The following is a 27,567-nucleotide window of genomic DNA, read 5'->3' as shown; positions in this document are numbered from 1 at the left end:
CCCCGCCATTTCGGGCTCGCGATAAGTCGATAAGGCCCGATAAGCCTGCAATGATCCAGGCCTGCTCTCCCCAAGCTGGAGGTGCCTTTTACCATCTTATCCATCGGGACCAGTTTTCCTTTTCGTCTCATGGGAGATTGTTAAAGCACTGATAGACTTCATGGAACGCTGATTAATGCTCTCCCAGACGGAGGCCGAGCACCCTTGGCCCATGTTCCTGTCCCGTGTTTGTTTCCCGCGTCTCAGTGACATGCAGCTAGCTTTTTCAAGATCCCGCCTCTTCCGGCTCTTATGTAGACGGCTTTTGGCCAGCATCTTTATAGTCTGGCAAATGTGATGTACCAAATCCTCTTTTAGCATCGTGGCAACCCAAGGCTGGAATATAGATCAATCTCCAAGTCTTGCTGCCATCACTTGATCCATAGCAAAGTGTCCAAAAAGTCAAGACGAACGTGTCACATGCACGAAACACGAGAACGCTATCCGCGACTTTGCATTGCATGGCATGCATGTAGCGCACAGAAGGGAAGGCAGCGCAGACAGACGTGCATCGGTTGGTTCGGAGCGACGAAGCAGAGAGAGAGAGAGAGAGCGAGTGCAGATTCGGCAGGCAGATGGAACATACAGACAACCAATGAGGCCCGACGTTCCGAAGGGGGTAGATGATGTTTTGAACCGATTGGCCATTGGTCAGTGGAGAGCTACCATACTCGACACCATTCGTACCATTGGCATCGTCTAGAGGGGAGCGATCGTTCAGCAACCTTAGAAGAGAATTCCAATCAAGTTCGATTTAACTCCCGGTTGTCTTGATAACATCCCAATGCCATCTGATCCATGCAGCGTGTAGTTTCTCAGTCGATAGAGTTGCTCTAGGACTCCAAATCCATAGTCTTTTATATCTCCTAGCCACAACCTAGCGTCAGCCAAAGTCTTCTCCAAGGACTTTTTGAGCCTTTTCCCATCATCTGAAGGGCTCAAATCGACTCGTCGTCAATTCCTCGGCGACGCCAAATGGTCAAAACTTCGTTGACAAGTAGGGAGTTCCAAGCTGACGATGGTTCACAACCAGATCAACCAGCCGACACAACCAACTCAGTTGCAACCCAAAACACAACAGAAAAGACTTCAAATGTGCAAAAAAAGAGTACCCTGAAAGTGAAGTCGAACTCAAGAGGTCGAGGTCCATCTCCTTAGAGATTTGTGGAAATCCCCCGTCCCCAGCTGAGTGTTCCACTGGGCCACGGCGCCCGAGGGAGTTGGACCCCCGTTTGCTTGTGGTATGAGGAGGATGCGCTGGTCATGAAGGCTGTGGTTGCTGGCCGTCGTTGGCCGTCGAGGTTGTGGTTGGCTTGGCTATTGAGCAAGATGAGGCTGACCTGGATGGTGATGAGGCTTGAGAGGGGGTGACCGGGACGGGTTGACGATGTATGTGTATGGGCTGGGTCTACTCCCAGCCGCACTGTATGGTATTCTTCTGATTCCAGTCCAGAGTTCCTTTGCCCACTGTAGGCTTTTTGAACATGAACCTCGTCTTCCGTTGGCCATGATGCCCCGTCACAAACCCAGTGTCTATCGCCATGTCCAACCCCTTTCCATCGCCAAACAATGTCTACACCCAAAACCGCTCACTACAAAAATGAGTCATCATCCTCAACAAGCCCCATCATCTGCTGGTTGCTATAAAACCAATCCTCCAACTGCGCCGCATTCCCCATCCACATCATCTGGTTCAGCGCACCCGACCCCGCGACACCGGCACCGTTCATCCCGTCCTCTGCTCCTCCGCCCGTCATCCCCGACATCTGCTCCGACCCCACGTCCGACGACTGCTGCTGTGCATGCTGCTGCGGATGCCCAGATGCCGGCGGGAACCCGAGCGCCGTGAGGTACTTGTCCATCTCCTGGCCCTGTTCCTCCGACTGCTGCTGCTGCTGCGTGCTGTTGTTGTTCCCGTTGCCGCCGCCCCCACTGCTGCCCTGGCTCCGCATCTCGACGTACCGGAACGCGACATTGTAAAGCACCTGAAAGAGGCGGCACAGCCGCGCCGAGGCCTCGGTGAACTCCTTTGCGCCCTGGATAGAGGCGACGAAGCCCTGGAGCCGGGCGAGGTCCGAGGTGTCGCTTGTTTCGATTACCTGGCAGAAGATTACGATGAAGGGGACAAAGGGGGAGAAAAGGATTGTCCTGGGCGTTGTTAGTGTGAACGCACGAATTTGTGGAGAGTGGAACGTAAGAGAGAACGCACCAGTTCATGTACATGGGAAACAGGTAGTACGCATCCTTCGCCATGATGGCCATGCAATCCTCGTGCCGCTGCAGCGTCGCCCTCGCGGCGTTGATGCACTCTGTGCCAAACGTCGTCGCGGACCCGGGGGGCGAGGGGACGGCGCGATAGATGATTGTCATCAGCGATAGTCTCAGCACCTCATCCGACACGTTGAAGAACTCCATCGTGTTCTCTCCCACCGCCTCGATGGCCGACTTCAAATACTGCGACTGTTGGCCACAAGAGTCAGCAACCTCACAACAACTTCGTGGGTTGAACGATCACAGCAACTCACATGCGTCTCCTGCGTCCGGTCCGTAACCCTCCTCAACTCCGCCGCCAATCCCCTCGCCCTCGCCTCCCGCACGGCGCTCGGCTGCGCAATCGCCTCGGGGCTGTACAGCTGCTCGTACGTCTTCCCCTGGATGCGCGAGACAACGACCCACAGGCAAAAGTAGCTCATGAGGGCGCCGTGCATCTTGCTGGCGCTCGAGGGGTAGGGGGCCGTGATGTCGTAGTCCTGGATCGTCGAGGGGCGGCCGAGGCGGAGGGAGAGGGACTTGTCGATGAAGTAGACGGACCAGAAGAGGAAAATTTTGTATTCCTCGTCGTCTGGGTTTGCGGTGGTTGGGCCTGTTGCTGTGCCTGTTGCAGTGGAAGTTGATGAGGACAACGATGATGGGGATGCGCGGTGATAGCCTAGGGTTTGGCAGAGTTGGGCCGAGGCTACGTTGAGGGTCCAGGCGAGGCTTGGTTTTGCTACTTCCATTGCGTGGTAGGCCTGACGATGTTAGCTACAGATGTAAGAAGAATGTGTGGGGGAGAACCTTACACCAAACAAGAGGGCAACAATCATGTCCATCGTGGCCGGGAGGTGCAGGGGCAGGTTGGCGAGGGCGGTCTGGAGGTTCCCCCGGCAGAGGGTGCCCATCTTGGCGCACTCCTCCCTGAGCTGCGCCGTCGCCGTCTTGGACTGCGTCATGTCGGTGTACAGGCTCTCGAGGCCGGCGTTGACGATGATGAACTCGGCCTCGTTGAACTCTGTCGGCGCAAAGTAGACCTTGAGGACCAGGTCGGTGAAGTGGTCTGGGTGGAGGAACGTCGTCACCCACTCGAGGCCCAGCGTCTTTTGGGCTATTTGAGACGTTAGTCTGACTTTCCTGAACTGCATAGTGACTTGAGACTACGCACCCTTTGCCTCGCGGATGATGTTGACGGCGGACTGCACGGGCGGCATCTCGCACTCGCCAAACGCCGGCCGGGCCACGGGCTTCGCCTGCGGGTACGTCAGCTCGTGCGACGCGGGCTGGTGCCGGAGCGCCTCGACGAGAGAGTGCAGGGCGTCGAGGGTCTCGCGCATCTCGAGCACCGAGGAGCCGTCGCCGACGGTCTTGCGGAGGAAGTCGTGGGCGAAGATGGACTGAGCCGTCATGGAGGACTCGCCCTCGACCAGAGGGTCCGTCGTGTGCTGCTGCTGCGTGGAAGTGCTGGCTGGTGTTGTTGAGATGGATGATGAAGCCACCGTCTTGAGTTGGATGGACGCCGGCGGGCCCCCTGATACTGCCCCTCCTGCTCCCCCGCCGGGTGTGGCGGTTGATCCCGAGACTGATGGTGCGGTTGACGGTGCTGCTGATGGTGCTTGGATGGGGAACTGGAGTTTTAGGTCCTCGAGGAGGCGGACTACGCCGTCGAGGCGGCGGTCTATTAGGTCGATCTTCTTCTCACTGGGATGTGTGAGTTGTAAACTGGTGCAAGGGAGCAAATACGAGACTAACTATTGAGGGGTGATGAGAATGCGAGTTCTCTTCTCTTTGGGCTTGAGCCCCGATGTGTTCTTACACTCGATGCCGGCGTGCTGGCAGTGAGCACATGGTTCTTCTCTATCACAGCGAATCTACGAAGCACAGTCAGCCCTACGTCCAATGGATGGTGTCGAGTGACATGATGACATGGGCCAATGAAGGATGAGAGACAACGTACTTTACGGGCACGACAAGCATCACACTAAATGTGTAAGTTAGTTTCGGCGTGATTTACAACGACTGGGTAGTATGAGGGTCTACTTACCGCTCGTTTGATGGGGAGATTGGCGCCGCCCACGCCGCCAGTAGCGGAGAGACCCGCACCAGCCCCGGCAGAAGATCCGGTGTCCATTACGGCTCGGTTAGATATTTCCAAATGTGATCAGATGGCTTCACTTAAGGATAGGTCGTACCCGAGGAGCAAGGGTCCAAGACTCTCGAAGGAGGATCCGGCGGGGCGGGATCGAAGAGATCCGAAATCTAGAATTGTCGTGTTGTACAGAGAGATGCCAAGCGAGGCGTTGTGCCCGGGGCTGGGTGAATTCGGGGCCCGAACGAGGACGGGATCACGAGAAAGCAAGCGGGCGTAGATGGTTCGGAACCTCTTCCCAACTTTCGCGGCGGGATGAGGTCGCGGCCCGGGGGCAACTAAGAAGGACGGGAACGGCGCGCGCGGGTTCCGCTTCCGGCGGATTTTATGGAGCAAGAGGGCGGCCCCTGTGGCTGTGACTCAGCCGCTAGTTGTCCGCAGTTGAGGCTGGAGGCTTGCCCGTCTTTGAATTGGTCACCTTACGGGTAGGATGTGCATGCGCGGTTAGGATATATTTTGTAAAGGGGAAAAGAGAGAGAACAGAAGAAGGGATTCTAGCACCCATATGAGTCGTGGGAGCAAAGGCACTTCGTTGCAGAATGCATGCACGATTTTTAGTAATTCAGATCTCCGTGCTCACCCCCTTGCCATGGACCCTTTCAGGGGTCCGGGTGACGGCACATCTCTGCGATTCAGGGCTCATCCAGGCGCAGACACGGTGGTTCGCGCCGGATAGGCCGCTGTAGAGACGCATTTGAACTGGGGTAACTGGCTTTAGATAGAAACTAGCTAGGGAATTGTAGAGCTATGATTCGCCAATAGAAAGTGTGTCGATCACGGAATCGCAGTGTTGTCACGTTCTAGCGCCGCCGTTGTAGTCTATTCAAACGTATCCCACCGGCAACGCCAGGGCCACATCGCCGGCATGGACGCATTTGGATCTGTGAATGCCCGTGATAGGCAGGGAGAGGCATGGACCAGCATCTCTGACGGGGACGGAGTATGGGCGGCGCAAGTACGGAGTCTTTCCATTGTTCGGCGTCCGCTTGTCCTTTCGGCTTCCGGCGCCAAAGGTCAGAATGGCGCCGGGCAGGACTATATGGAGGGCATCTGCCGCTTGCTGTTTTGTTCGAATCGAGGATGCCATCTTCGAAATGGACCGAGACACATGACACGAAACCAACCTGTCTGCTCAACCTAGGGCACTGCTGGTCACGGCGACATGCCGTCCATAGGTACGGTATTTGTGGTAGCTGTTCGGAGACTCGTGAGTAGCTCAACCCGGAGGAGAGAGCGCTTCCCACGTGTCGGCGCGGCGCCGTAGCGTCTCAGATGTCCACCGCGCCGTCCGGCGAAAGAGTCATCGGCATCATCGACGTCGGACTCGGTCAAACCAAAACATCCTGCTGACGCGGTGACACCTCATCACACATCGATCGAAGGGGAACTCCTTTAGCCTTTAATGGTTTGGGATGAAGGGAAATCTGGACATTGTCTGACGCCTCGCGCCCCGAGAGCACCGCGCCCCGAGCAAAGCAGCGGAGTGGGCGCCCGGGCGCGATGAACCCGCGGCCCCCGCTGCGAGCCTGCCAAGCTGGAGTCGAACCAATCGCACTCGTTCCTGCACCGAAGCGGGGGGTCCACTATGCCGAAGAGTGGGGCGTTCTCGCTTCCATGACGGCGGTCCGCGGGAGAAGCCAAGGCCTCGCAGCAGCAGCTTCAATGACGGAGACTCTGCTACGTTGGCGATCAGTCAGCTCAAGTTTGCGTGTTCTATTATCCGAGCTTCAAACTTCAATATGCGTGTCTGAAAACATTCTCCTGGCTCGCCTTGAGGTGCACCGCATGATATAACCTGCATCGTCTGGTTTTCCCCATCTCATCTACAAGAGAAACCAACCCGCCGGCTCACATTTCTTGATTGTACGAACACACCACGCGACACAGACGATCAGATCTTGGGGTGAACCACCCGTCAGCCGCACAATATGGGGGCCGAAAAGAAGGAGCACACTCCGGCTGAGGATACCGTCGCCGCCATTGCTTCGCCAAACGAAGCTGTCAAGGCAGAGGGCGGCGCGTTCAAGGCCTACCTAGTATGATCATCGTCGAGTCTCACCTGTTGCAAATATGCTGACGCCTCCCAGAGAATCTTTTCCTTTGGGGGACCCTTTGAGAAGCTCCTGCAAACTATCGCGATAGTATGCGCTCTGGGCGCCGGCGCCGGCGTGGCCCTGCAGAACTTGATCTTTGGCAGCTTCGTCACCACCATCCAGGACTTCACCACCGGCCAGTCCACTCCTCAACACTTTCGAAATGAAGTCTCAAAACTGGCGTACGTCTCTGTACATCCACAAATCATCACTGCAAGCTAACACCCCCAGGCTCTACTTTGTCTACCTCGGCATCGCGCGCTTCGTCCTCGCCTACGGCTACATCTCCCTGACAACCTTCTCCGCCTACCGCATCACGCGCAACATCCGCCACGCCTACCTCCACGCCGCTCTCCGCCAGGAAGTCGCCTTCTACGATATCGGTTCCGGCGGCTCCATTGCCACCCAGGCCATCTCCAACGGCCGCCTCATCCAGGTCGGCATCGCCGAGAAGCTCGCTCTGACCTTCCAGGGGCTCGCCGTCTTCGTCACCGCCTTCGTCATCGCCTTTGTCACGCAGTGGAAGCTCACGCTCATCGTGTGCTGCATCGCGCCCCTGATTCTGATTGTGATGGGCGTCGTCTCCACCATCGAGGCCGGCCTCGAGACAAAGATCCTCGACATCTACGCCCAGGCGGGCTCCTTTTCCGAGGGCATCCTCTCGAGCGCGCGTACCGTACACGCCTTTGAGATCCGATCGCGCCTGGTGCAAAAGTTTGACAGGTTCCTCGAGGACGCCCACCGCATCGGCAACAAGAAGTCGGCCCTGTTTGGTGTGCTCTTTTCGTTTGAGTACTTTGTCATCTACGCCGGCTTCGCCCTGGCGTTCTGGCAGGGCATCCACATGTTGAGCCGGGGCGAGATTACCGAGTCTGGAGACATTTTTACGTAAGGAGTCCGCAGCATCTTTCAGCAGCATAAGCTAACAGGCTTCAGGGTCCTCCTATCTGTGGTCATCGGCGCAACGAGCTTGACCATGCTGGCGCCCTACATCATCGAATTCACCCGCGCCGCCTCCGCCGCCGCCCAGCTCTTCAAGCTCATCGACCGCGTCTCCGAGATCGACCCCTTTGACAAGTCAGGCCACCAGCCCACCGAGACCGTCGGCGTCGTCGACCTCGAGAACGTCTCGTTCGAGTACCCGACGCGCCCCGGCGTCACGGTCCTCGATAACTACTCGCTCCACGTGCCCGCGGGCAAGGTGACGGCGCTCGTGGGCTCCAGCGGCTCCGGCAAGAGCACAATCATCGGGCTGATTGAGCGATGGTACAATCCAAAATCGGGCACCATCAAGCTCGATGGCCAGCCGATCGACCAGCTGAACCTCAACTGGCTCAGGAAGAATGTCCGGCTCGTGCAGCAGGTGAGATGAGAAGCACCTACATTTTGAACCAACTCTGACAACCGCAGGAACCCGTCCTCTTCCAGGGAACAGTCTTTGACAACATTGCCAACGGCCTCGTCGGAACCCCGTGGGAGTCTTCGCCCCGCGAGGAGCAGCTCCGCCGCGTCCAGGACGCCGCCAAGATCGCCTTTGCCCACGACTTCGTCTCCCAGTTGCCCGAAGGCTACGACACGATGATTGGCGAGCGCGGCGGCCTCCTGTCAGGCGGCCAGAAGCAGCGCGTCGCCATCGCACGGAGTATCATCTCGGAACCCAAGGTGCTCCTCCTCGACGAAGCCACCAGCGCCCTGGACCCGCACGCCGAGGGCGTCGTGCAGCAGGCCCTAGACAAGGCCGCCGAGGGCCGTACGACCATTGTCATTGCCCACAAACTCGCCACCATCCGCAAGGCGGACAATATTGTAGTCATGAACAAGGGCGCCATTGTCGAGCAGGGGACGCACGAGGGCCTGTTGGCGCAGGGCGGCGCGTATTCCCGCCTCGTGAGGGCGCAGAACTTGAACGTGGCCGAGGAAGGATCCATTACCGAGACCGAGGAGGATGACGACGAAGCGGTGACGGCGGCGGCTGCTGCTGGGAAGGAGGGCATTGAGCTCACGAAGACCATGAGCCGGTACCGGACGACAGACCAGACGCGGATGGAGGCGCAGAAGGAGCGCGACAACTTTGATCATTACAAGCCCATCGGCCTCATCAGCGTCGTCATCCGCATGGTGCGCGAGACGCCTGAGCTGAAGTGGGCGTACCTCGCAACCTTACTGGCCGTGATAGTCGCCGCCGGCGCATTCCCCGGCCAGTCCCTCGTCATCGCCAACCTCGTCGACGTCTTCACGATGACGGGCTCCGAGATGATCACCAAGGGCAACTTTTACTCCCTCATGTTCTTCGTCCTCGCCCTCGGCGTGCTCTGTTGCTACTTCGTCATGGGCTGGGCCACAAACGTCATCGCCCAGGGGCTCAACCACAAGCTGCGCCGGCAGTCCCTCAATGATTTCCTCCGCCAGGACCTGCAATTCTTTGACCGCGTCGAGAACAACACGGGCGCGCTTGCTAGTCGCCTCGAGTCGAACCCTCAGGCCATCCTCGAGCTCATGGGCTTCAACATTGGCCTCATCCTCATCTCGTCGCTGAACGTCATCGCGTGCGGTATCCTGGCTATCGCCACGACCTGGAAGCTGGGTCTCGTCGTCGTGCTTGCGGGCATGCCGCCACTGGTGTCCTCGGGCTACATCAAGGTCAGACTTGACTCGCGCCTGGATACCAAGACGTCGAAGCGGTACTCTGCGAGCGCGGCGATCGCGTCCGAATCCGTGACGGCGATCAGGACCGTTTCGTCTCTCGCTATCGAGGAGTCGGTGTTGAAGAGGTATACTGACGAGCTCGACAACGCCGTGAGGGCTTCGACTGGTCCCCTTTTCGTCATGACTGTTGCGTTTGGACTGACCCAGGCCATTGAGTACTTTTTCATGGCCCTCGGGTTCTGGTGAGTTTGGGTGCTGCGTCTTCCCAATCTAGTTGCTAACTTTCGAGCAGGTACGGCTGCCGGCTGCTCTCGTTCAACGAGATCACAATGTACCAGTTCTTCGTCGCCTTCATGGGCACATTCTTCTCCGGACAGGCCGCGTCGCAGCTGTTCCAGTACTCGAGCAGTAAGTTGAATCTTCTCCGCTGGTGATGTCACACACTCTGACCCTCCCAGGCATGACCAAGGGCATCAACGCCGCAAACTACCTCTTCTGGCTGCACGACCTCCAGCCGTCCATCCAGGAGACGCCCCAGAACCGCGACGCCGCGCCAAAGGCCGGCGCCTCGGTCGACTTCCAGCAGCTCCGTTTCTCGTACCCCTTACGACCCGAAGCGCATGTCCTCCGCGCAGTCGATCTCGAAGTGAGTCCCCCTTAAGTACCTGACAGAAATCATACCTAACACATCTCCAGATCAAAAAGGGCCAGTTCGTCGCCTTGGTAGGCGCCTCAGGCTGCGGCAAATCCACAATGATCGCCATGCTCGAACGCTTCTACGACCCGACGACAGGCAGCATCGTCATCGACGGCGACGCGGCTCTGTCGGACCTCAACCCCCGCCTCTACCGCCACATTGTCGCCCTCGTCCAGCAAGAGCCTACCCTCTTCCAGGGCTCCATCCGCGAGAACATTTCGTTGGGAATCGACGCAGAGTCCCTGGACGAAATCGTCCCGGACACCCAGATCGAAGCGGCCTGCCGCGCAGCCAACGCGTGGGACTTTGTCTCGTCGCTCCCTGAAGGCCTCGCGACCCCCTGCGGCAGCAGCGGAATGCAGTTGTCCGGCGGACAGAGGCAGCGCATCGCCATCGCGCGGGCGCTGATCCGCCAGCCCAAGATCCTGCTGCTCGACGAGGCGACGAGCGCGCTCGACACCGAGTCGGAGAAGATTGTGCAGCGCGCGCTGGAGGAGGCTGCGCGGGACGGGGAGAGGATCACGGTTGCTGTTGCGCACCGGTTGTCGACTGTGAAAGATGCCGATGTGATTTGTGTGTTTTATGGCGGGAGGATTGTGGAGAAGGGCACGCATGCGCAGCTTGTGGCCAAGGGGGGCATGTATAAGCAGATGTGCGAGGCGCAGAATCTCGAGTGAGCAGGGGAAGTAGAAGAGCTTCGTCCATGCTGAGTTGTTGCATTTTCGGCCTGGGAGTTGAGCGCTTGACTCCTCCCATAGAGCACGGCGTTTGGGAAACGGGGTTTTTGTACGACTATTTGACTCGCAACTGCGCAACTCAGTCGATCACGTTTGTCCTAGAGACACTTAGACTCGTAATGTTTAGACTCCAAGAGACCAATTTCATACTCTGTACTCAGTGTCCTGCAAAGTGACCCTCTTCCCTTGACAGAAATGATGATCATCCCAAACGGCGGAACCTGTCAAAAGTGTGCTGATTTCCGACCCCGCGGCTTTGGGTCCGTTCAATGTTACCATCTTATCGACTTGCTGCCATGACTCTGGACTTGAGCCAAGACACCACAGCTCAGTCAACTATGCCGCTGGCGCAAACCTCGATTGGGGAAAACGCAGCTTGGAGCGAACTCGCTTTCTATGCTACTAGCAGAAAACGTGCTCCCCAACGTGGTCTCCGGAACAAGAAGCAGGCCCATTGGAAAGCCAAGGAAAGCTTCTTCACATCGTGGCGAAGTTCTGAGGGTCCATCGGAGCTCGTGCCGTCGTCGTTCTTGGCGTTTGCGTAGAACATTACCCACAACACGTTCCGTCAGCACACGCCCTTCTTCAAGGATCATCTTGGACTCTTGCAAGCAGCAGCGATTAACCAAAAGTCTGTAAAATGAGATGGTAAGCTTGTTCCCCCAAGGCACCAAAGACATCGACGCCACCAAGACTGACACCCCCCCGCCGTCAACCCTGGTTCCCCGACTTACACCGGCAGCCAGCAGCCAATCAGAAGCGCTAATTCACCCACGGGGTCGGACCCAACGGCCACGGTCAACTCTCGTCTCGTCCCGGGAACACAAACCTCTCGACCGACTACAACCCGGCCGGGATTGACGAATAACAGCGAGGTTCTCAAATCAGGTTCGGGAAGCTCAGCAAGCTTAGAAAGCTCATGATCCCTTCTCGACCTGCAGCGCCAAGCCAACGCCACATGACGCCGTTCATCTCTTGTGCCTTCTGGCAACCCACCCCACGCAGCGTTCGCAGGCTTCATCCCCAATCCGCAGACCGAGCACGCCCAGCTTCCAGCTTCGGAGCTTCTTCCTTCTTTCTCGCTCTAGCATGATTAGCATCATCTCCGCTTCGCCGTCAAATAACAAGTGTCTTGGCGTTGGGAAGCCCGAGATGGGCCCGACTCACCACCTCAAAGTTCGCGCAGAGACACGTGCCTCTGTCGCTCAAAACGAGCCGTGAAGTTACATTCAGCTTCTTCCATCCGACCCAGCACGCCATCATGATCTCGGTCTAGCCGTCCTTCTGCCCCTGTGCTGTCCAATCGTACATCGATATTGATGCTCTCGGTGCAGACGGAATCCTACCCATTACGTTGGACTAACGTCCTGCGCAGGCTGGGATGATGCGCCGCGCAATCTGCAGCTCGCTCACCCGGAGCTGTCTTCAAAGTATGGGACCCGCGAACGAGAGAATCCGCGAACCGACAGAGTGTTTTTGTCATGCAGTAGACGGGTAACTTTTGGCGGGGGAGTAACACCATCTGGGCTCTTGAAAGACACGGGATGACTTTTGGTCCCCTTGCTAAACTTATTGGTATATAAGCTCCCGAGCCGCAGGAAAGCTTCTGCTCCAACGTCCCGGTCAAGCTTGTTGTACCCTTCTTCTCATCCCAACGCTTCATTGTGCTCTTTTGGCTTCACTCTGCAGCCAATTCACCCTGAGGACACACAAAGATGGTCAAGCTCAACCCACTCGCCGCCGTCCTGGCCGCGGCCTCGCTGTCGTCCCTCGCCTCGGCGCAGACCTACCAGCGCCTCGGGACGTGCCCGGACCTCGGCTGCGTCCTCCCGCCCGACCAGTCCGACTTCCTCCCCGGCCAGACCTTTGACCTCCGCGTCGAGGTCCACGCGCCCGTCAACGGCTCCGAGGCCTTCAACAACGGCGTCCCCGATGAGGCCTTCAAGGCGACCATTGCCAAGGAGGGCGGCGCCGCAAAGAGCTTGACCGAGTTCTTCGGTCTCGAGGAGCCCAAGCTCGAGAAGTGGTCGTTTGGGTGGTACGAGGACCTCTTTGCTGAGGACGCCAAGCAGAAGAGCGTCGTCAACGTGGCGTCCAAGATTTGGCGCCGCCTTGCGCTGTACGAGCCGGGGAACTACGTCGTCACCCTCACGTACTACGACGGCAAGAAGACCACCGCCAACTGGGTCGTGCGACCTCTGGCGACGGAGAAGAAGGCCAAGAATGTCATCTTCTTCATTGGTATGTCTCTGTGGTTGTGGTGTTTGTGCCTATGCTAACTCTGGACTCAGGCGACGGAATGACCACCAACATGGTATTTACGAAGCTCACATCTCTGAACTACATACTGACACCCACAGGTCACTGCCGCCCGTCTTCTCGGCCATAAGAGCATCAATGGAAAGTACCAGACTAGCTTGGCTCTCGACAAGTTCCCCGTCATTGGTCACCAGATGACCCATTCCATTGACAGCTACATCACCGACTCTGCCAACTCTGCGTCGGCGCTGTACTCTGGCCACAAGAGCACCGTGAACGCCATGGGGTAAGTGGAGATGATGGACCGTCAAAGTGCTCACTGACATGTGCCAGTGTCTACGTCGACTCTTCCCCCGACGCCTTTGACGACCCCAAGGTCGAGACCATTGTCGAGCTGATCCACCGCATCTGGGTATGTCCAGTCCGTCTCTGCCCCCTGAACCAGTCTAACAAACGCAGGGCTCCGCCTGGGGCGCCGTCTCCACGGCCTTCATCGCCGACGCGACCCCCATCGCCCTGACGGCGCACACCCGCGCCCGGTCCCTGTACGGGCCCCTGATCGACCAGGCCCTCAACGGCATCACAAACTACACCTGGACGAAGATGACCGGCCCGGACGTCTACCTCGGCGGCGGCGCCGAGCAGTTCTATCCGGGCAAGGGCTCCTACCAGGGCAAGGACTACTACGCCGCCTTCGCCGACAAGGGCTACAGCGTCGCCCTCAACAAGACGTCGCTCGAAGCCGCCGACCCCAACGAGCGCATCCTCGGCATCTTTACCCAGGGCAACCTCCCCGTCTGGCTCGACCGCAATGTTTTGACGGAGAACCTGGCCAAGCTGAGCAACGATCCCACGGGCAACAAGAGCGCCGCCGCCGACGTTCCGGGGCTCAAGGAGATGACGCTCAAGGCCGTCGAGACGCTGCACAACCGCGGCGGCGAGCGGGGTTTCTTCTTGATGTCCGAGGCCGCGTCCATTGATAAGCAGATGCACGCGCTCGACTACGACCGCGCACTGGGCGATTTGCTCGAGCTGGACGACACCGTCAAGGCTACGCTGGAGAAACTCGAGGAGCTCGGCATTCTCGAGGAGACCCTCGTAGTCGTGTCGTCCGACCACGGCCACGGCTTTGAGTGAGTACTCGTCAATATCTACTTACGTTTCTATACTGACTTAAGCAGCGTCTTTGGCAACGCCGACACAAAGTACCTCGCCGAGCAAAAAGACGACCGCACAAAGCGCAAGGCCGTCGGCGTCTACGCGAACTCGGGCCTGTCGCAGTACACCGTCGAGCAGCCCGGCGTCTCGTACAACACGGGGCCCAACTTCCCGCTCAACTGGTCCCCGCGCTACGCCATCGCCGCGGGCTTCGGCGCCAACCCGGACCGCCGCGAGGACTACAAGGTCCACGCCGACGGTGCGCGCACGCCCGCTGTTGCGGCGACGAACACCACGGACTACTACGCCAACCCCAAGGACGCCGTCGATGGCTTCGTGGTGAATGGTACGCTGCCTACGAATGAGGCGCAGGGCGTGCACTCGTTGACTGACGTTGCTGTGTGGGCGAGGGGACCTTGCCAGGAGACGTTTGGCGGAACGTATAGCAACATTGATGTTTTCTACAAGATGGCGAACTGTCTTGGTCTCGCGCAGCCGAAGAATGCGACGGCGCCTGGGGCTGGGTGTGCGAGGAAGGCCAGGGCTCTTCATGCTTGAGTCGAAAGGGGTCGAATAGGTTTTGAACTTTGATTAAGCATGGCGAGTGGGTGTTGGGGCGGTTGATGTTTGGGTACAGAGGCTGGAGAGGCCCTCCCGTAATGAAACTCGGTGATGAAGTATAGAATTAATATAACGTTGGTCAAGAACACTCCCTATGACTATCGCCAGACTGAAGAATCTGAACTACTGGTTGATGCTATGGTGTTTATAGACATGGACAGCCAGATGGACGGACGGAAACGCTCCCTCTCCGCTCGTCGCCGTGTAAGTCACCCAGGAACTCGTTACAAAACCAGCTTCAAGGCTATCTTCGTATACGAAGTTGCGCACCGTTCTCTGACATTGAAAGCACCGTAAAGGCTCGTGCTACGTCGAGAGTATAGTCTTGTGAAGTTGTTCATGCCTCGCCGCCCCCAAAATCAAGTCGACGAGATTGTGCACGATGCCTCCCGAGAAGCAGCACAAACATAAATCCCAAGATTCCTGATCTATGATTTCATTCAGCCTTCACGCAAGGAACTCTTAAACTTGTCCGAGTCAACATTGCGAGTCTAGGCCACGGTGCCACTCGGCGATGTTACAACGGGACCCCGGGCCCCATCCGCTCGGGCCCATCATCGGCCGATGAACTGACCATGATCCACTTTCCGTCGTCCGTTTTGTCCCTCTTCGTCAGCCCACGATGGACGGGATCAATTTACCCTTTTGGGTGTATTGTTCACGGGCAGAGGATCTCTTCGCTTTTCTCTAGGGAAGTAGATGGGGCTAGGACGAGGGTACCGGGAAAAAAGAACAGACAGATGGCCTCTGCCTTGGCCCAACCTAGGTGAGCCGCAAGCATGGTTACATCCCGGAAGACAGGCGGGCAAGCGAGGCAGAAAGATCAGACGCGCAGGTGTCAACTGATGTAGCTATGTCGTGCATTGTTCGTTTCTTGTTTTGATTGCTGCCCCCATTCGGATCTCTTGTGAGGGGGGCATGGTTCGTGTGCTAAGCAGGGTCGATCTCCCGCGCGGTCCGACTCTGTGGGGGTTGACTCGCAACCCGAGTGGATGCAGAACGCCAGGATTCACGAAGATGCCACTCAGCCAAAAACCCGTGAGAACTTCATTGCTCTTCGATACAATGCTTGTAACCTGATGTTGAGATCTGTTCGCGCTATCTACACTGACTCCCACGACCATCTACCCAAAAATCCAGAAAGATCCAAAATCACCTCTCAGCAAGCCTCTCCAAGATCCCCATCGCCTCCTCATCATCAACCTCCCCCTCAGCACACTTGCCCGTAAAACAACTCGAGTGCGCCCAGACACGAGCCCCCTCAAACCCGTCAACCAGCCCCTCAACATTCTCCTTCCTCACCCCGCCGCCAACAATAACCTCCAGGCCCTTCGTCTCCTTTTCCTTGCTGGCCATCATCTTCACCACACCCTCCGACGACGCCTCCCGCACAACAACCTCCAGCAGCGCCCGGTTCTCCGCCGCATTCCCCGGCCCGCCGGACGTAAGCACCCCCTCAAACCCGCAACCCACCAAATCCCTTACCCCCCTCGCAATCGTCTCCGTCTCCCCATCGCGAATAACCTCGTCAAAAGCCCGGTGAAACGAACACGCCAGCCCGCCAGCGGCCTCAACCAGCCTCCGATTCCTCTCAACGTCAATCACAACCGCACCATCACCACCGCCGCTCCTCTCCAGCACCCCAAACACAAACCCGTCCCCCCTCTCCCGCCTCAACACGCCCCGAAACGCCTCCACGTCCCTCACCATGACCTCGAACTCCTCATCATCATACACAAAGTCAACTTCATCTTCCGGACGCTTCCCCCGCGGCCGAATCATGATCCGCACGGGTACCATGAGCCAATTGTTCACGCCCTCGAGGTCCGCGAGCGTGGGCGTCGTGCCGCCGACGGCGTAGCTCCCGCGCGCGTTGAGCTCGATGCGCTGCGCGCCGATGGCCTGGGCGTGCAGCGCCGAGGACGGGGAGAAGACTGGTATCTCGAGGTGGATTGGCATCGTGGGCGGCGCTTGCTTTGTGACTGTCATTTGGGTGGTTTGGTTGGTTGTGCTGATTTAAGAGAGTTGATAAAGTGCTTGGGGGTTGGATAGATTGGATAGTCGATTGGATAACGCGTTGATGTGATAGGTTCAATCGAATTAAGGTAGCGGGAAAAAGTAACGACAACCCTGCAAGTTTCGCTCAACGTTGGTTTGACTTCAAAGAATCGAGGATAAAAGACACAATCAAAGGATGAAAACCAAAAAGTCAATTGCAAGATGCCCACGTTTTAAAGATTCGAGAGTTCCTGCGATAGTTCTTGTTTGTTCGCCTCTCGTCGCCCATTCTGTCCTTATCAGCCTTGCTTTTGCCCCTTCGCTCGCTCGGACGGCACTTTTAATATCAGATCATGCCACCCTTCCTTGCTTGCTGTTCGTGTCAGTTACCCCACTGGCGAACATGGAGTCTTGGAGACCTGGACTCGAGAAAGTCGTTCGAGTTTCCCCCCTTGGTTGGCTTAGTCATTATGCATATCTTATTAAACCTGAGACGTGGGATAGAGGGTGGCACAATCGAAGGATGGGGAAGCTATGCTTGGCTGATGCTCAATTCCTATGAAAGGGCTATGGGGAACTATCTCGTGGGGGCCTGGAGACTAGGGTCTATCCTTCTCCCACTGTCTGCATCCCGAAAGTCATGATGGGTATCTCTGCCATTAACCTCATCCCAACGCCTAAACCAAGACCCGAATCCAGCCAGAATGCCCAAAGCCGATGCCAATGTTCGACTGCTTCCTTTTGAATGCAGCTAGAATGCCCAATGCCAATGTGAGAGCTCCCAGATCCGTAATGGAGTGGCGATGCCCCTGTAATCACTGGGTCTGTGCTAGTCGCGGGTAAATCCAGCAACTGAATACCAGTGTCGCCCTGATGAAAATCGCAACATCCTGACCTGAGAGCAAAGAATGTACAATGTTAGAGGCTCACTCCTTGCGCTGAGAGGAAGCGGCCTCAAAGGCCTGGAACATCTCTGGCTCGTACTGAGGCACATGGGCATTCTTCGGGCCGCCGCCCTGATCGTTGCTGTGCTCGCTGAGATGCTGACGAGGAGGATAGGGAGAGACGTAGGGACGAGGGAATCGCTCGTCCTCGGTCTGTCCATGGTTGTGCATGTAACCGCTCTGGGGGGCGTACTCGGTAGGATTCTGAGGGAGAGGGGCAGAAGAGGCAGAGGGACGCTGGATCTGCTCATTCTGGGGCTCCTCGTGACGATCCATATAGGCTCCCTGGCGGCTGTAGTGCTCGGTGGCATGCTGACTAGCGACCGAAGAGAAAGATGGAGCCCGGAACGCTTCCTTCTCCTGGTAGGCTCCCTGACGGTGCTGATCTTCGTTGGCAGGCTGACGAACAGGGGCAGAAGAAGAGGGATGCTGCAACTGCTCATTCTGAGGTTCCTCGCAACTGTTGCTTTGAGCTCCCTGGCGATGATGATCCTCGCTGACCTGCTGATGAGCAGAAGGACGGCGAGAGCGCTGCTGGTGACCAGAGCTGGCAGTCGAGGGGCGCTGGATGTAGTCCGGAATGGTCGAGGGATAGCCAACGTAGCCGGGAGACGGCGCGGCACTGTGCTGCGCGGAGGTGTCGTGGCTGGGCGTCATCGCAACTGAGCTGCGGCCAGAAAACATCGAGACTTGATGATCTGAGTAGCGAGGCATGACATGAGGCTCAACGCGCGCCGAGCTGGCTCGATTTCCAACATGCTCGTCAGAGTAGCACATGCTCGACTGCTGCGACTGGGGGTACTGGATTTCCTGGCCGTACTGGTGGGATCCCACGGCAGGCTGGTGACCGTTGTAGCTCGTGGAGTGAGCATTCTGGTGCTGACCAGTGTTGTACGCAGCATTCGCGTGGTATCCCTGGCTACCGGGGGCATGCTGGTTGCGGCTCTGATCGTAGCTCTGGTTGGCGTAGTTCTGATCGTAGCCACGGTTCTGGTCGGAGCTCTGGATGCTGCGGTCCTGGTTGTAGTAGCCGTGGTTGGCATGGTTCTCCTCGTAGCCGAGGTTCTCGTGGTCATGGAAGGAGCCCTGAACGCTACGGTTCTGGTCGTGATAGCCCTGAGTGGCCTGGCTCTGGTCGTAGCCACGATCGTAGCCCCGGCTCTCATGATTTTGTCCGGAACCATCGACGCTGCGGTTCTGATTGTAACCACGGCTGCTGGAAGTCTGACCCTGATAGCCCTGGCTGTCGTCACTTCGACCATGGCACTGGTTGATATACTGCTGACTTTGAGCGGCGTACTCCCGTTCGTAGTATTCACAGTTCTTGGCGCTCTGATCCCAGTAGGTCTCGGAGTTGGCGCCATTATCGAATCCCTGGGGGTTGGTGGTCTGGCCGTAGTAGTCGCGCGCCTGGTTGTAGTGGCCCTGGTTGCCAGAGTTCTGATCGTAAGTTTGAGCTCTGGGGCCCTGATCGTAGTAGCCGTGACTACCAGAATCCTGTCCGTAGTGGCCCTGCATTCTGGGACCCTGATGGTAGAAAGACTGACGGCTGGGCTGCTGTCCGTAGTATGCCTGGGTTCTATGGCCTTGGTCATAGTAGCTATTGGTCTCGAGAGGGGTTCCCATTCGAGCGCGTTCCTGAAGCGGCTGCCGGCCACGCTGAGAGACCCTGGGACTGTCGTACGGGTGAGCACGGAAGTCGCGGTTCCGCGTGACAGCCTTGGAAGGGCGAGGGGGCAGCGACAAGCGCTCCTGCGACATGTTGCGCTGGGACACCAAGCCGGGGCCACGGGGGCTCATATCAGCCACAGGGACTGAAAAAGTAGGTCGTCGACCCGCAGCACGGTTAACAGCGCGAGCGGCAGTCTCAATCTGCTGGTCCCGAGCAAAGGCGCGAAGATCGTTGTCAACATCGACAACATCGTCATCGTCTCCCTCGCCGTCTTCGTCACCTCCATCATCAACATAATCTCCGTCGTTGTGGTCAGTTCCCTCAGAGAAGCTGGTTTCGTTCTCCTCATCAGTGGTCTCGCCGGTATGCTTGTCGAAGCTGTCCTGAGCCTGGGCATCCTCGGAAGGAACAGACGCCTCACCCTGCAGCTGACTCTTCTTAAGCGCGGCCATGGCACTCTTCATCTCGCGTACGTACGGAGCCGCAAAGGGCGAGAAATGCTCCTTGTCGTGATTCTGGAAATAATGCTCCACTGTCTAATTGTTAGCACGGCAAGCAAATCGATCGAATGCGCTGAACGTACCAAGGCTGAGCTGGGTGTATTGGCGCTTGGCATTGGGGCCCATCTCCCGCTGCATGATGACGGCCAACTCTTCCCAAGATCTAGCCGAGCCAGCGCCAATCCCTTTCGCCGAAAGAGGGACGATGGAACGCCAGAAGACGCGCTCTTCCTCTTTGCTCCACGCTTTGCCGGGCATGTTGGTGTGGTGCAGGATTGTCGCGGTAGGGGTGTCGTAGTTGCGATAGAAAGCTCTCGAGGCAATTCTTGTGAGATTCAAGGCTTCTCTTCGTCTCGTGTGTGATTTTTGGGAAGGAACGGCTGCGAAGTCACAGATATTGGCGGTCGGGAAGAAGAATATTGCTATGGGTTCAGGAATTCGAAATTGTTTTTTTCGGGAGAATTTGTGCGGCGATCAGTGAAAGCGAGCTGAGTACGCGCTCGCGTCAAATGTAGGAAGGGATAAGTATGCCCTGAGGAAGTAGGAGTGGCCGGACTCCTGTAGGCGGGTGGTAGGTTGATATTTATATTGTGGGTGGTTGAGGCGGCCGTGATGGGCCGTGATGGGCCGAGTGACCCCATGGCGGTGAAAAGGTGGTGCAGTCGAATCATGATGCGGTCGAAGGGTGACGAGACGGAAAGTTGATGGGACGGAAGGTGATGGGACGGAAGGGTGATGCGATGGAAGGCCACCTCTTCCGCCCAAAGCAAATCTTCTGGTTGTGATGCGACGGAAGTGATGCGACGGAATCTCAAGAGGTTGCGGTGAATAGGCGATGCGGTAGAAACATATTGTGGTGAATAGGTAATGTGACGGAAGGGCGATGCGGTTGAAAGGTGATGCAGTGGAAGGGTTTTCTGACAGAAAGGTGATGTGATAGAAGGACTTTGCGACGGAAGATTGATGTGACGGAGTGGTGATGCGGTCAAGAGTCGATGTGGTGAATAGGTTGTGCGATGGATTGGTGATGCGACGAAAGGTCGATGCGATGAAAGATTGGACGAGTGATGGCCTGCTGGGAAGGAGCAACGGAGGCGAGGTCGGTATCATGGCCGTATTCGAGCAAGGTTACTCGGTCATGGATGACAGAGGGACGACGCAACCATGGACAGGTCTTCAGGAGACAGCAGCAAGCATCTATGTGGCTTCTCAGGATCGATGCCTTGCGTGTGAATGAATGTTGACGAGGATCGATACGGCCAAAGGCTGACCTTTGAGATGTGCAGCTGGAACAAGTGGGTGTGCTTCAAGTCACCCTGAGCAAGCAGAAGCTTGGGACTCCAACCAGTTTTCGGTGATGTCAAAGACAGTCCAACAAACGACTTGCCCCTGAGTTGACCGAAACTCCATCTGCTGCTGAGCCATCTGCTGGATCATCTTCGACATGTCGATGTTCGTCCACCCTCAGCAGAGCATAACGACAAGACTGCTCCACTGCTCACAGGCCTTTCGCACACCGACGTCGTCTGCAAAAGGCCTGTGGAGAGTTGAAGCTGAACTCTCTTTGACCTTGGAGAACTCCAACCGAGACGAGCAGCACAACGATGCACTGGGCCCTTTGATCCTAGGTCGAAAGCCCGGCTGGAAGACAGCCTACTCAAAAGGACTCTGGGGGTCGGCTGCTTTGTACGCTCTGGCAGTCAACGCTGCTGCCAGTCGCCATTCAAGTCTCGAGAGCTGTAACCAAGTTAGAAACCCATTGCTTGACTCTGGAGGGACGAACACTAACAATGCTCTTCTTCTCGGGAGCAACAACACCCTCTCTGATCCAAAATCCCCAGCCGCCCATCATGTTGGCCAGCATCATGTCGGTGGTCAAGCGATCGCCGACGACGGCAACCTGAGACGGATGGGAGACGCCCGTCTCGGGGTGCTTGCGAAAGTACTCCATAATCTCGGAGCCACAGCCGGGCTTCTTCGTCTTGTGAGGCAGGACGGTGATGCCGGTGGCCTCTTCGAGCTCCTTGGCCAGCTTGAGGGAGCTGTCATAGGACGTCGCTCCGGCCGTGTTAGAGACGATGACCAGCCGGCGGCCGGGATACGCGGCCTTGAGCTGCTCGAAGCGCTCCTTGATGATGATTCAGCGGACTATTTTACAAAAGCAAGCATGCAGTGACATACCTTGTAGGGCTTGTGGACCTCGTTGGTGTGGGGAACCGCGAAGCAGTCGTCCTTGTCGAGCACCACGGCCCTGATGTCGCATTTCCGATTCTGGCCCTCAAAGGCTTTTTCAAACGGAATGGGCAGGTCGTTGAACGTCGCGACCGTATGCTGCGGCAGACACAGCGTGGGCTTGAACAGAAGCTTGAACACATTTACCGTGCCGGAGAGGTTGAGATTCATCTTGGTGATGGGCCCTTGGGGTGAGGATGGAATTTGGGGGGAAGGAGGTGAAGTTCTTGGTTGGATGGAGGATGGGCCGGAGAGATTTGGACCATGCGGGGAGCTTGGGCCACCTGCAGAATGCGCAACAGCTACCCCTGTTCGTCTGATAAGATAAGGACATGGGCCCCACTACAGTGACACCGGTCAACTCAATTAGACACCCGGACCCACTCGGCCGCCTCCCTGTCCGACTGCACATTTTCGCGTCCCCAGCGCGTCATCTCCGGTTGCCGTGCCGTCGAAAGCCGCAAAATATTGACCACCACCCACGCCATCGAACTGTATCATCAGCAAAATCAACGACAACGAACCAATAGAAGCAACAGAATGTCCAGGAAAAGACCACAAGAGGCGGACGTGGGCGATTCCCCAAGCAGCAGACTGAGCCAGAAGCGCTCCCGCCAGCAGCTGCACGACGGAGCCGACGACGAGCCCATCAACGGGACCCCCTCGAAGCGGAGACGCCAGGCAGCGGACCCTTACGAAGTGCCTTCTGACAGCGATGCCGCTGATGCCGCTGATGGTGAGGTTTCAGCAGCAGCAGCAGCAGGAGACCCCGATTCCGAACCCGAAGAACAGACCCCGAGAAAGAAACGAGGCCGCCCGCCGAAACCAGCAACGCCGCAAGCCAGCGGCGCCGTCACGCCCTCGAAGCTGCGCCAGGTGAACACGCTGGTGACGCCCGTCAAGGCCGCCATCACACCGCGGAGGCGCCAGGCCGCTGACCGTTCCGCACGGAGGAAGAGCGCCAGGGCTCTGATCCAGAGCATCGTCGCCGACGAGGACAGCGACGGGGACGAGGGTCTCGCGCGCGAGATTTACGAGTCGAGCGAGGAGGAGGAAGACGAGGAAGCCGAGGAACGGAGGACACCAAGAGCAAAGACGACGACATCGGCGACGAAACCATCCACAGCATCAGCACCAGCATCAGCACCAGCATCAGCATCACAACCCCCCGAACCAGACACACCATCAGCAGCAACCCCCCGCCGCCGCGGCCGTCCACGCAAACTCCCACCGCCCAAATCGCCAACCCCGCCCCGCGAGCTGCCCCCCCACGAAATCTACTTTGAGCAGAACAAGCCCGGCCGCGCAAAGACGTCCCACAACACCCTCGCCTCCCTCGACCTCCTCACGCACGCAGAGTACTTTGACCTCCGCCGCGAGGACGCCTTACAAAATAAAGACCCCCACGCAGACGACCTCGCCTACCTCGAGTCCCTGCACGAGTCCTCTTTTCCGCAGTGGCACTTCGAGCTCGCCCAGGGCTTCAGCCTCTGCCTCTACGGCCAGGGCTCCAAACGCAGCCTCATCGCCAAACTGGCGGCGCACCTCTACGCCGCGGGCCCGGAGGCGCCCATCGTCGTGGTCAACGGCCACGTGCGCTCTCTGACAGCCCGAGAAGTCTTTTCCACCGTCGCCGCTGCGCTCGATCCGGCGCTGAAACTGCCCGCCCAGACGACGGCCATGGTCCAGGCCCTCTCCTCGGCCCTCGCCTCATCATCACACAGCCGACCGATAACAATCCTCCTCCACTCCATAGACGCTCACCCCCTCCGCAAACAAACAACCCAACAACTCCTCTCCCAACTCGCCGCCCTGCCCCAGATCCACCTCGTCGCAACAGCAGACACGCCCTCCTTCCCCCTCCTCTGGGACGCCGCCCAGCGCACATCCTTCAACTTCTTATTCCACGACGCCACAACCCTCCAACCCCTACAGGACGTCGAACTCGACCCCGTAGACGAGGTCCACGAACTCCTCGGCCGCAAAGCCCGGCGCGTCAACGGCAAAGAGGGCGTCGTCTTTGTGCTCCGCTCGTTGCCCGAGAACGCAAAGAAGCTGTTCGAGCTGCTCGTTATCGAGGTCCTGTCCGCCATGGACGATGACGGTGGACAACAGTATGGGGCGGAGAATACGGGTGTTGAATACCGGATGGTGTATAACAAGGCCGTGGAGGATTTCATCTGCAGTTCCGAGATGGCGTTCCGGACGCTGCTGAAGGAGTATGCCCCCCCCCCCCTTATACCCCCTTTTCCTTCATTCTATCGGGTGCACATTTGAAGCAGAGACTGACAAGACAGATTCCACGACCATCAAATCATTGAGAGCAGGAAAGATGCCCTCGGCACGGAGCTCTTGAGTATCCCCTTTAGGCGAGAAGAGCTCGAGGCCATCCTCGAGGACTTGATGTCCTGAGTCGACTTCGACATTTCTATAAATCATTGTACATTTAACGCATTCGGGAGGCGAAAGCATGGTGGCGAAACCTAGCATCTGTAGCTTCCCCGAACCGATTCACGAAAATCACACGGCACATAGACAGGCGAACCGAGGCGTTGCATTCGTAATCATAATCCCCCATGTTCTAGGAGTATTTTGTAAAAGAAAACCATCTCGTGAAACCCTGACCCCCCTGAAAACGCCAGTCCCATATCACACCCCTACACCCCGATGCTTTTAACACACGTCCAGAGGACCACCGGCACAATAACGTTATCGTTTCCGCCGGTCAAGACCGCCTCCGTCAAGCTTGCCATGCTGGCGCAAAAGCCGGCGTTCCGCGCCGACGTGGGCCACGCCACATGCTGCTCCGCCGCGACGGGCCACCTGCCAACCCGAAGCCAGGTCGTTGCCGCCATCAGCCCAAGGAACACGGCCACCGCGAACGCGACGCTGCCCTCGAGACTCTTGCCGCCGCCCCAGACCCATTTCCTGTGCCCGTACCGCCTGCCAATAAGAGACGCGGCAGCATCGCCGAGACCGACGCAAATGACGCCCGCCACCATGCTGACTTCGCGCGTCGGCACCTCCCACCCGGTCAAGTAGCCGCTGCCGGAGCGCGGAAGTGTGGCGAGGGACAGCCAGAGAGGGATGGCGCAGCCGATGAGCAGAAACAGATGGGAGATGACGACGGGCCCCTTGTGGTCTCTGCCATCCACGTACGGCGTGAGGAACGAGGCGATGGGCCGGGACAGCGGCGGGAGCTGACTCGCCCGCAGGAGGTCGAGAATGAGGAAGATGGCGAGGACAAGCGATAGTGCCAAAGCCGCAAAGACGGGGTCGATAAAGGTTGCAGGGAGGAACATGCCAACCATCATGAAGTGGAAGACCTTTCGCCTCGTGTCCACTTCGTACTTGGGGTCCAGGCGAATGACCACGGTCAAGCCAACAATGACAATGGCAAGCCAGTACGCTGCCATCAGGAGCCGCGTGTTGGCTTCGCCAAAGTCGGCCAGCCGAATGTGCTGCACCCAACCCTGGTGGCAGGACGCCTTTGCAACGTCCTCGCTCAGGCGTGCAGGCAGACAGATCCATCTCTCGAGGTTCGCTTCAACCACTTTGAACCTGAACCACGGCAGCTCGCCAAAGAGATATCCCAGTGCCCAACCGACGGGCTCGTTACCCAGCAGCGCATGGCGACCAATGTATTCTCGCACAGGCACCAAGATGATGAGCACAATGCAAGTGTAGACATATGTTGCGTACGACCATTTCCTCATGGTGGCTTGCGCCTCCGTCAGCTTGAAGAAGGAGCGGACGGTGGTCGACGCGGTGCGTTTCCTTCGGCCTGCTGATGTGTGTGTCAGGGACCGCCGTGGCCGCTGCAAAGCATACGGAAACGTGTTGCGTCGCTCAGCGGCGAACCCGTTTGGTGATGCTGGGGCTTTGCCATCAGGAGAGGCGCTCATCTTGCGCTCTCCTCGGGGGGGCATATCGGCCATGCCAAACGTCCGGACTCTCATGGGTTTCGCAAAGGGTCCGTTGATGATTTCCTCTTCGGAATCGCCCAGTTCAGATGCCGACTCCTCCAGTGATGAGCCCAGCAGCTCGTGCTTGAAGCGCCGCATAGAGAGCCCCTCGGAGAGAAACCCAAAGACGGATGACTTCTTTGACAGGATCCCAACGCGCCTGAAGCGCAGCCTCGGAACCCTAGCCAAGGCGATACCCCATCGAATCACCGGACCGCAGACGACGAGCACGCCCACGCCGCCTCCCCAGAGCAGCGCTTGGAGAATGGTGGCCTGTGGCGAGTGGGCGAGGAGGAGCACATTGATCAAGGCGATGGAGAGCAGCTGCAGCTCAGCCGTGAGCAGGCTCGTCGTAGTAAGATAGTGCAGCACTTCGAGCAGCGTCTGGTGCAGCGGGTACAGGAGAACAGCCGTCTCCGGGCTGATGCTCGGTCTAGATAGTGTCGCTTCCGGGTGTTGCTGCGAAAGCCACATGGGAACGCAGGATAGAACCCATTGCAGGGGGTTAATGGCTTCGTGAGCGCGAGCCGTCGGGATTAAGTATTTGGGTATCGAAGAAATGCTCAGAATAATGTTTGTAAGGATGACCGCCTGATTGTCGGGGGATATTAATAACGCCACGAGGAGCGTCACAGACGGAGGATACAGAATGGGCGCAGGGTCAAAGACGGTGGGCACAGCAATGGCTGGCTTTTTTGACGAGGCCCTATGGCGGGTTGACCATGCGAAGAGTCGGACCGGGTAGAGGATCATGAGAGAGGTGATGAGCGTGGCTGGGAAGCGCAGTTCTGAACATGTGAGCTGCAGTTCCAACGTCGGACTGGACGTGACATACCTCTGATCCACGCGGTGAAGAGTGGCTTCACCAACGGATTTGAGCGAACCACAGCGAAGAGCGAACCCACAATGATGAACTCTGACACGCGCCGGATAAGCTCCTTTGTGCGGCGGTAGTTGCGATCGTTGAGGAACCTGCGGGCCTCTTTCCGATCCTCCTTTTCCTTCTGCTTGCGCAAGGCATCTTCTTCCTGGTCTGGAGAGAAGAGGGGCGTCGACGAGCCCGAGAGCACCTCGTTCTGCCCCCTTAGTCCCTTGTGCAGGCGGACCTTGGGCGCCGGCAGCCCCTTGAGAAAGTGCTCATCGTCGGCTTCGGTGCCGCTGTCGCTACCCTGCGAAGAGTCCTTGGCGAACGATGGAAAGGGAGATGGGGTTCGGCTGGAGTCTGTTGATGATGTCCTCGGCGGTGTCGGTGCGGCATTGGGAGGCTTATAGACTAGACGGTGGGCGGGATGAGGGAGCTCGGTATTGAGGTGGTGATAGGGATGCGGGGAGCGGCTGAGAGATCGAATTTCATGGTTTGCTTCTGTATCGTGGCCGAAGAGAGCGTTCGGTTCGAGATGCGCGGGCATGGCGGAGCTATCGCATTGGTGACGAGTGCCAGCATTCGGTTACTGGGAATTGGGAATCACTGTGTTGGCGATGCTGGGTAACATGGAATTGAGCGAGACGGGTGCCGTGGGCTGTCGCAGGGTGATTGGGGCGTCGCTACGATGATGGTGTTTCTTTCACGTCAGGCCACGGGTGTCAGAGGCTGGGGAACAAGT

At 57.8% G+C, this 27,567-nt stretch overlaps 9 protein-coding genes across 9 annotated transcripts; 4 read left to right on the top strand and 5 right to left on the bottom strand.

Annotated features, from left to right (window-relative positions):
- Positions 1 to 1,631: 1,631 nt before the first annotated feature.
- On the bottom strand, positions 1,632 to 4,423 carry CPAR01_08256 (fungal specific transcription factor; the record flags this gene model as incomplete). The annotated part of the gene is made up of 8 exons (XM_060492524.1): positions 1,632 to 2,187; positions 2,249 to 2,499; positions 2,565 to 3,050; positions 3,102 to 3,403; positions 3,461 to 3,993; positions 4,045 to 4,163; positions 4,250 to 4,273; positions 4,337 to 4,423. The coding sequence occupies 8 exons, from the start codon at positions 4,421 to 4,423 to the stop codon at positions 1,632 to 1,634; spliced, it is 2,358 nt and encodes a 785-aa protein (XP_060348894.1).
- Positions 4,424 to 6,369: 1,946 nt separating this feature from the next.
- CPAR01_08255 (ABC transporter) lies at positions 6,370 to 10,554 on the top strand (the record flags this gene model as incomplete). The annotated part of the gene is made up of 8 exons (XM_060492523.1): positions 6,370 to 6,477; positions 6,529 to 6,716; positions 6,766 to 7,422; positions 7,471 to 7,897; positions 7,945 to 9,422; positions 9,473 to 9,588; positions 9,639 to 9,826; positions 9,877 to 10,554. The coding sequence occupies 8 exons, from the start codon at positions 6,370 to 6,372 to the stop codon at positions 10,552 to 10,554; spliced, it is 3,840 nt and encodes a 1,279-aa protein (XP_060348893.1).
- A 456-nt stretch (positions 10,555 to 11,010) lies between these two features.
- On the top strand, positions 11,011 to 11,537 carry CPAR01_08254 (uncharacterized protein; the record flags this gene model as incomplete). The annotated part of the gene is made up of 2 exons (XM_060492522.1): positions 11,011 to 11,249; positions 11,357 to 11,537. 2 exons carry the CDS (start codon positions 11,011 to 11,013, stop codon positions 11,535 to 11,537), a joined length of 420 nt encoding a protein of 139 aa, XP_060348892.1.
- Positions 11,538 to 12,329: 792 nt separating this feature from the next.
- On the top strand, positions 12,330 to 14,589 carry CPAR01_08253 (alkaline phosphatase; the record flags this gene model as incomplete). Its single annotated transcript, XM_060492521.1, has 6 exons — positions 12,330 to 12,855; positions 12,906 to 12,928; positions 12,975 to 13,159; positions 13,207 to 13,285; positions 13,333 to 14,006; positions 14,055 to 14,589. The coding sequence occupies 6 exons, from the start codon at positions 12,330 to 12,332 to the stop codon at positions 14,587 to 14,589; spliced, it is 2,022 nt and encodes a 673-aa protein (XP_060348891.1).
- Positions 14,590 to 15,804: 1,215 nt separating this feature from the next.
- CPAR01_08252 (CutC family protein) lies at positions 15,805 to 16,611 on the bottom strand (the record flags this gene model as incomplete). Its single annotated transcript, XM_060492520.1, has 1 exon — positions 15,805 to 16,611. The coding sequence occupies one exon, from the start codon at positions 16,609 to 16,611 to the stop codon at positions 15,805 to 15,807; it is 807 nt and encodes a 268-aa protein (XP_060348890.1).
- A 965-nt stretch (positions 16,612 to 17,576) lies between these two features.
- Positions 17,577 to 20,876, bottom strand: CPAR01_08251 (uncharacterized protein; the record flags this gene model as incomplete). The annotated part of the gene is made up of 3 exons (XM_060492519.1): positions 17,577 to 19,798; positions 19,850 to 20,091; positions 20,263 to 20,876. 3 exons carry the CDS (start codon positions 20,874 to 20,876, stop codon positions 17,577 to 17,579), a joined length of 3,078 nt encoding a protein of 1,025 aa, XP_060348889.1.
- Positions 20,877 to 21,419: 543 nt separating this feature from the next.
- On the bottom strand, positions 21,420 to 22,169 carry CPAR01_08250 (HAD superfamily phosphatase; the record flags this gene model as incomplete). The annotated part of the gene is made up of 3 exons (XM_060492518.1): positions 21,420 to 21,503; positions 21,556 to 21,894; positions 21,948 to 22,169. The coding sequence occupies 3 exons, from the start codon at positions 22,167 to 22,169 to the stop codon at positions 21,420 to 21,422; spliced, it is 645 nt and encodes a 214-aa protein (XP_060348888.1).
- A 369-nt stretch (positions 22,170 to 22,538) lies between these two features.
- On the top strand, positions 22,539 to 24,410 carry CPAR01_08249 (origin recognition complex subunit 2; the record flags this gene model as incomplete). The annotated part of the gene is made up of 2 exons (XM_060492517.1): positions 22,539 to 24,217; positions 24,296 to 24,410. 2 exons carry the CDS (start codon positions 22,539 to 22,541, stop codon positions 24,408 to 24,410), a joined length of 1,794 nt encoding a protein of 597 aa, XP_060348887.1.
- A 245-nt stretch (positions 24,411 to 24,655) lies between these two features.
- On the bottom strand, positions 24,656 to 27,372 carry CPAR01_08248 (cytidylyltransferase; the record flags this gene model as incomplete). Its single annotated transcript, XM_060492516.1, has 2 exons — positions 24,656 to 26,751; positions 26,799 to 27,372. The coding sequence occupies 2 exons, from the start codon at positions 27,370 to 27,372 to the stop codon at positions 24,656 to 24,658; spliced, it is 2,670 nt and encodes an 889-aa protein (XP_060348886.1).
- Between the last annotated feature and the right edge of the window lie 195 nt (positions 27,373 to 27,567).

This window comes from Colletotrichum paranaense, assembly GCF_030867605.1.
Source record: "Colletotrichum paranaense strain IMI 384185 chromosome Unknown Scaffold_6.1, whole genome shotgun sequence".
Taxonomy (NCBI): domain Eukaryota; kingdom Fungi; phylum Ascomycota; class Sordariomycetes; order Glomerellales; family Glomerellaceae; genus Colletotrichum; species Colletotrichum paranaense.
Note: the sequence above shows the minus strand (reverse complement) of the source record. Positions and strands in the feature narration are given on the sequence as shown.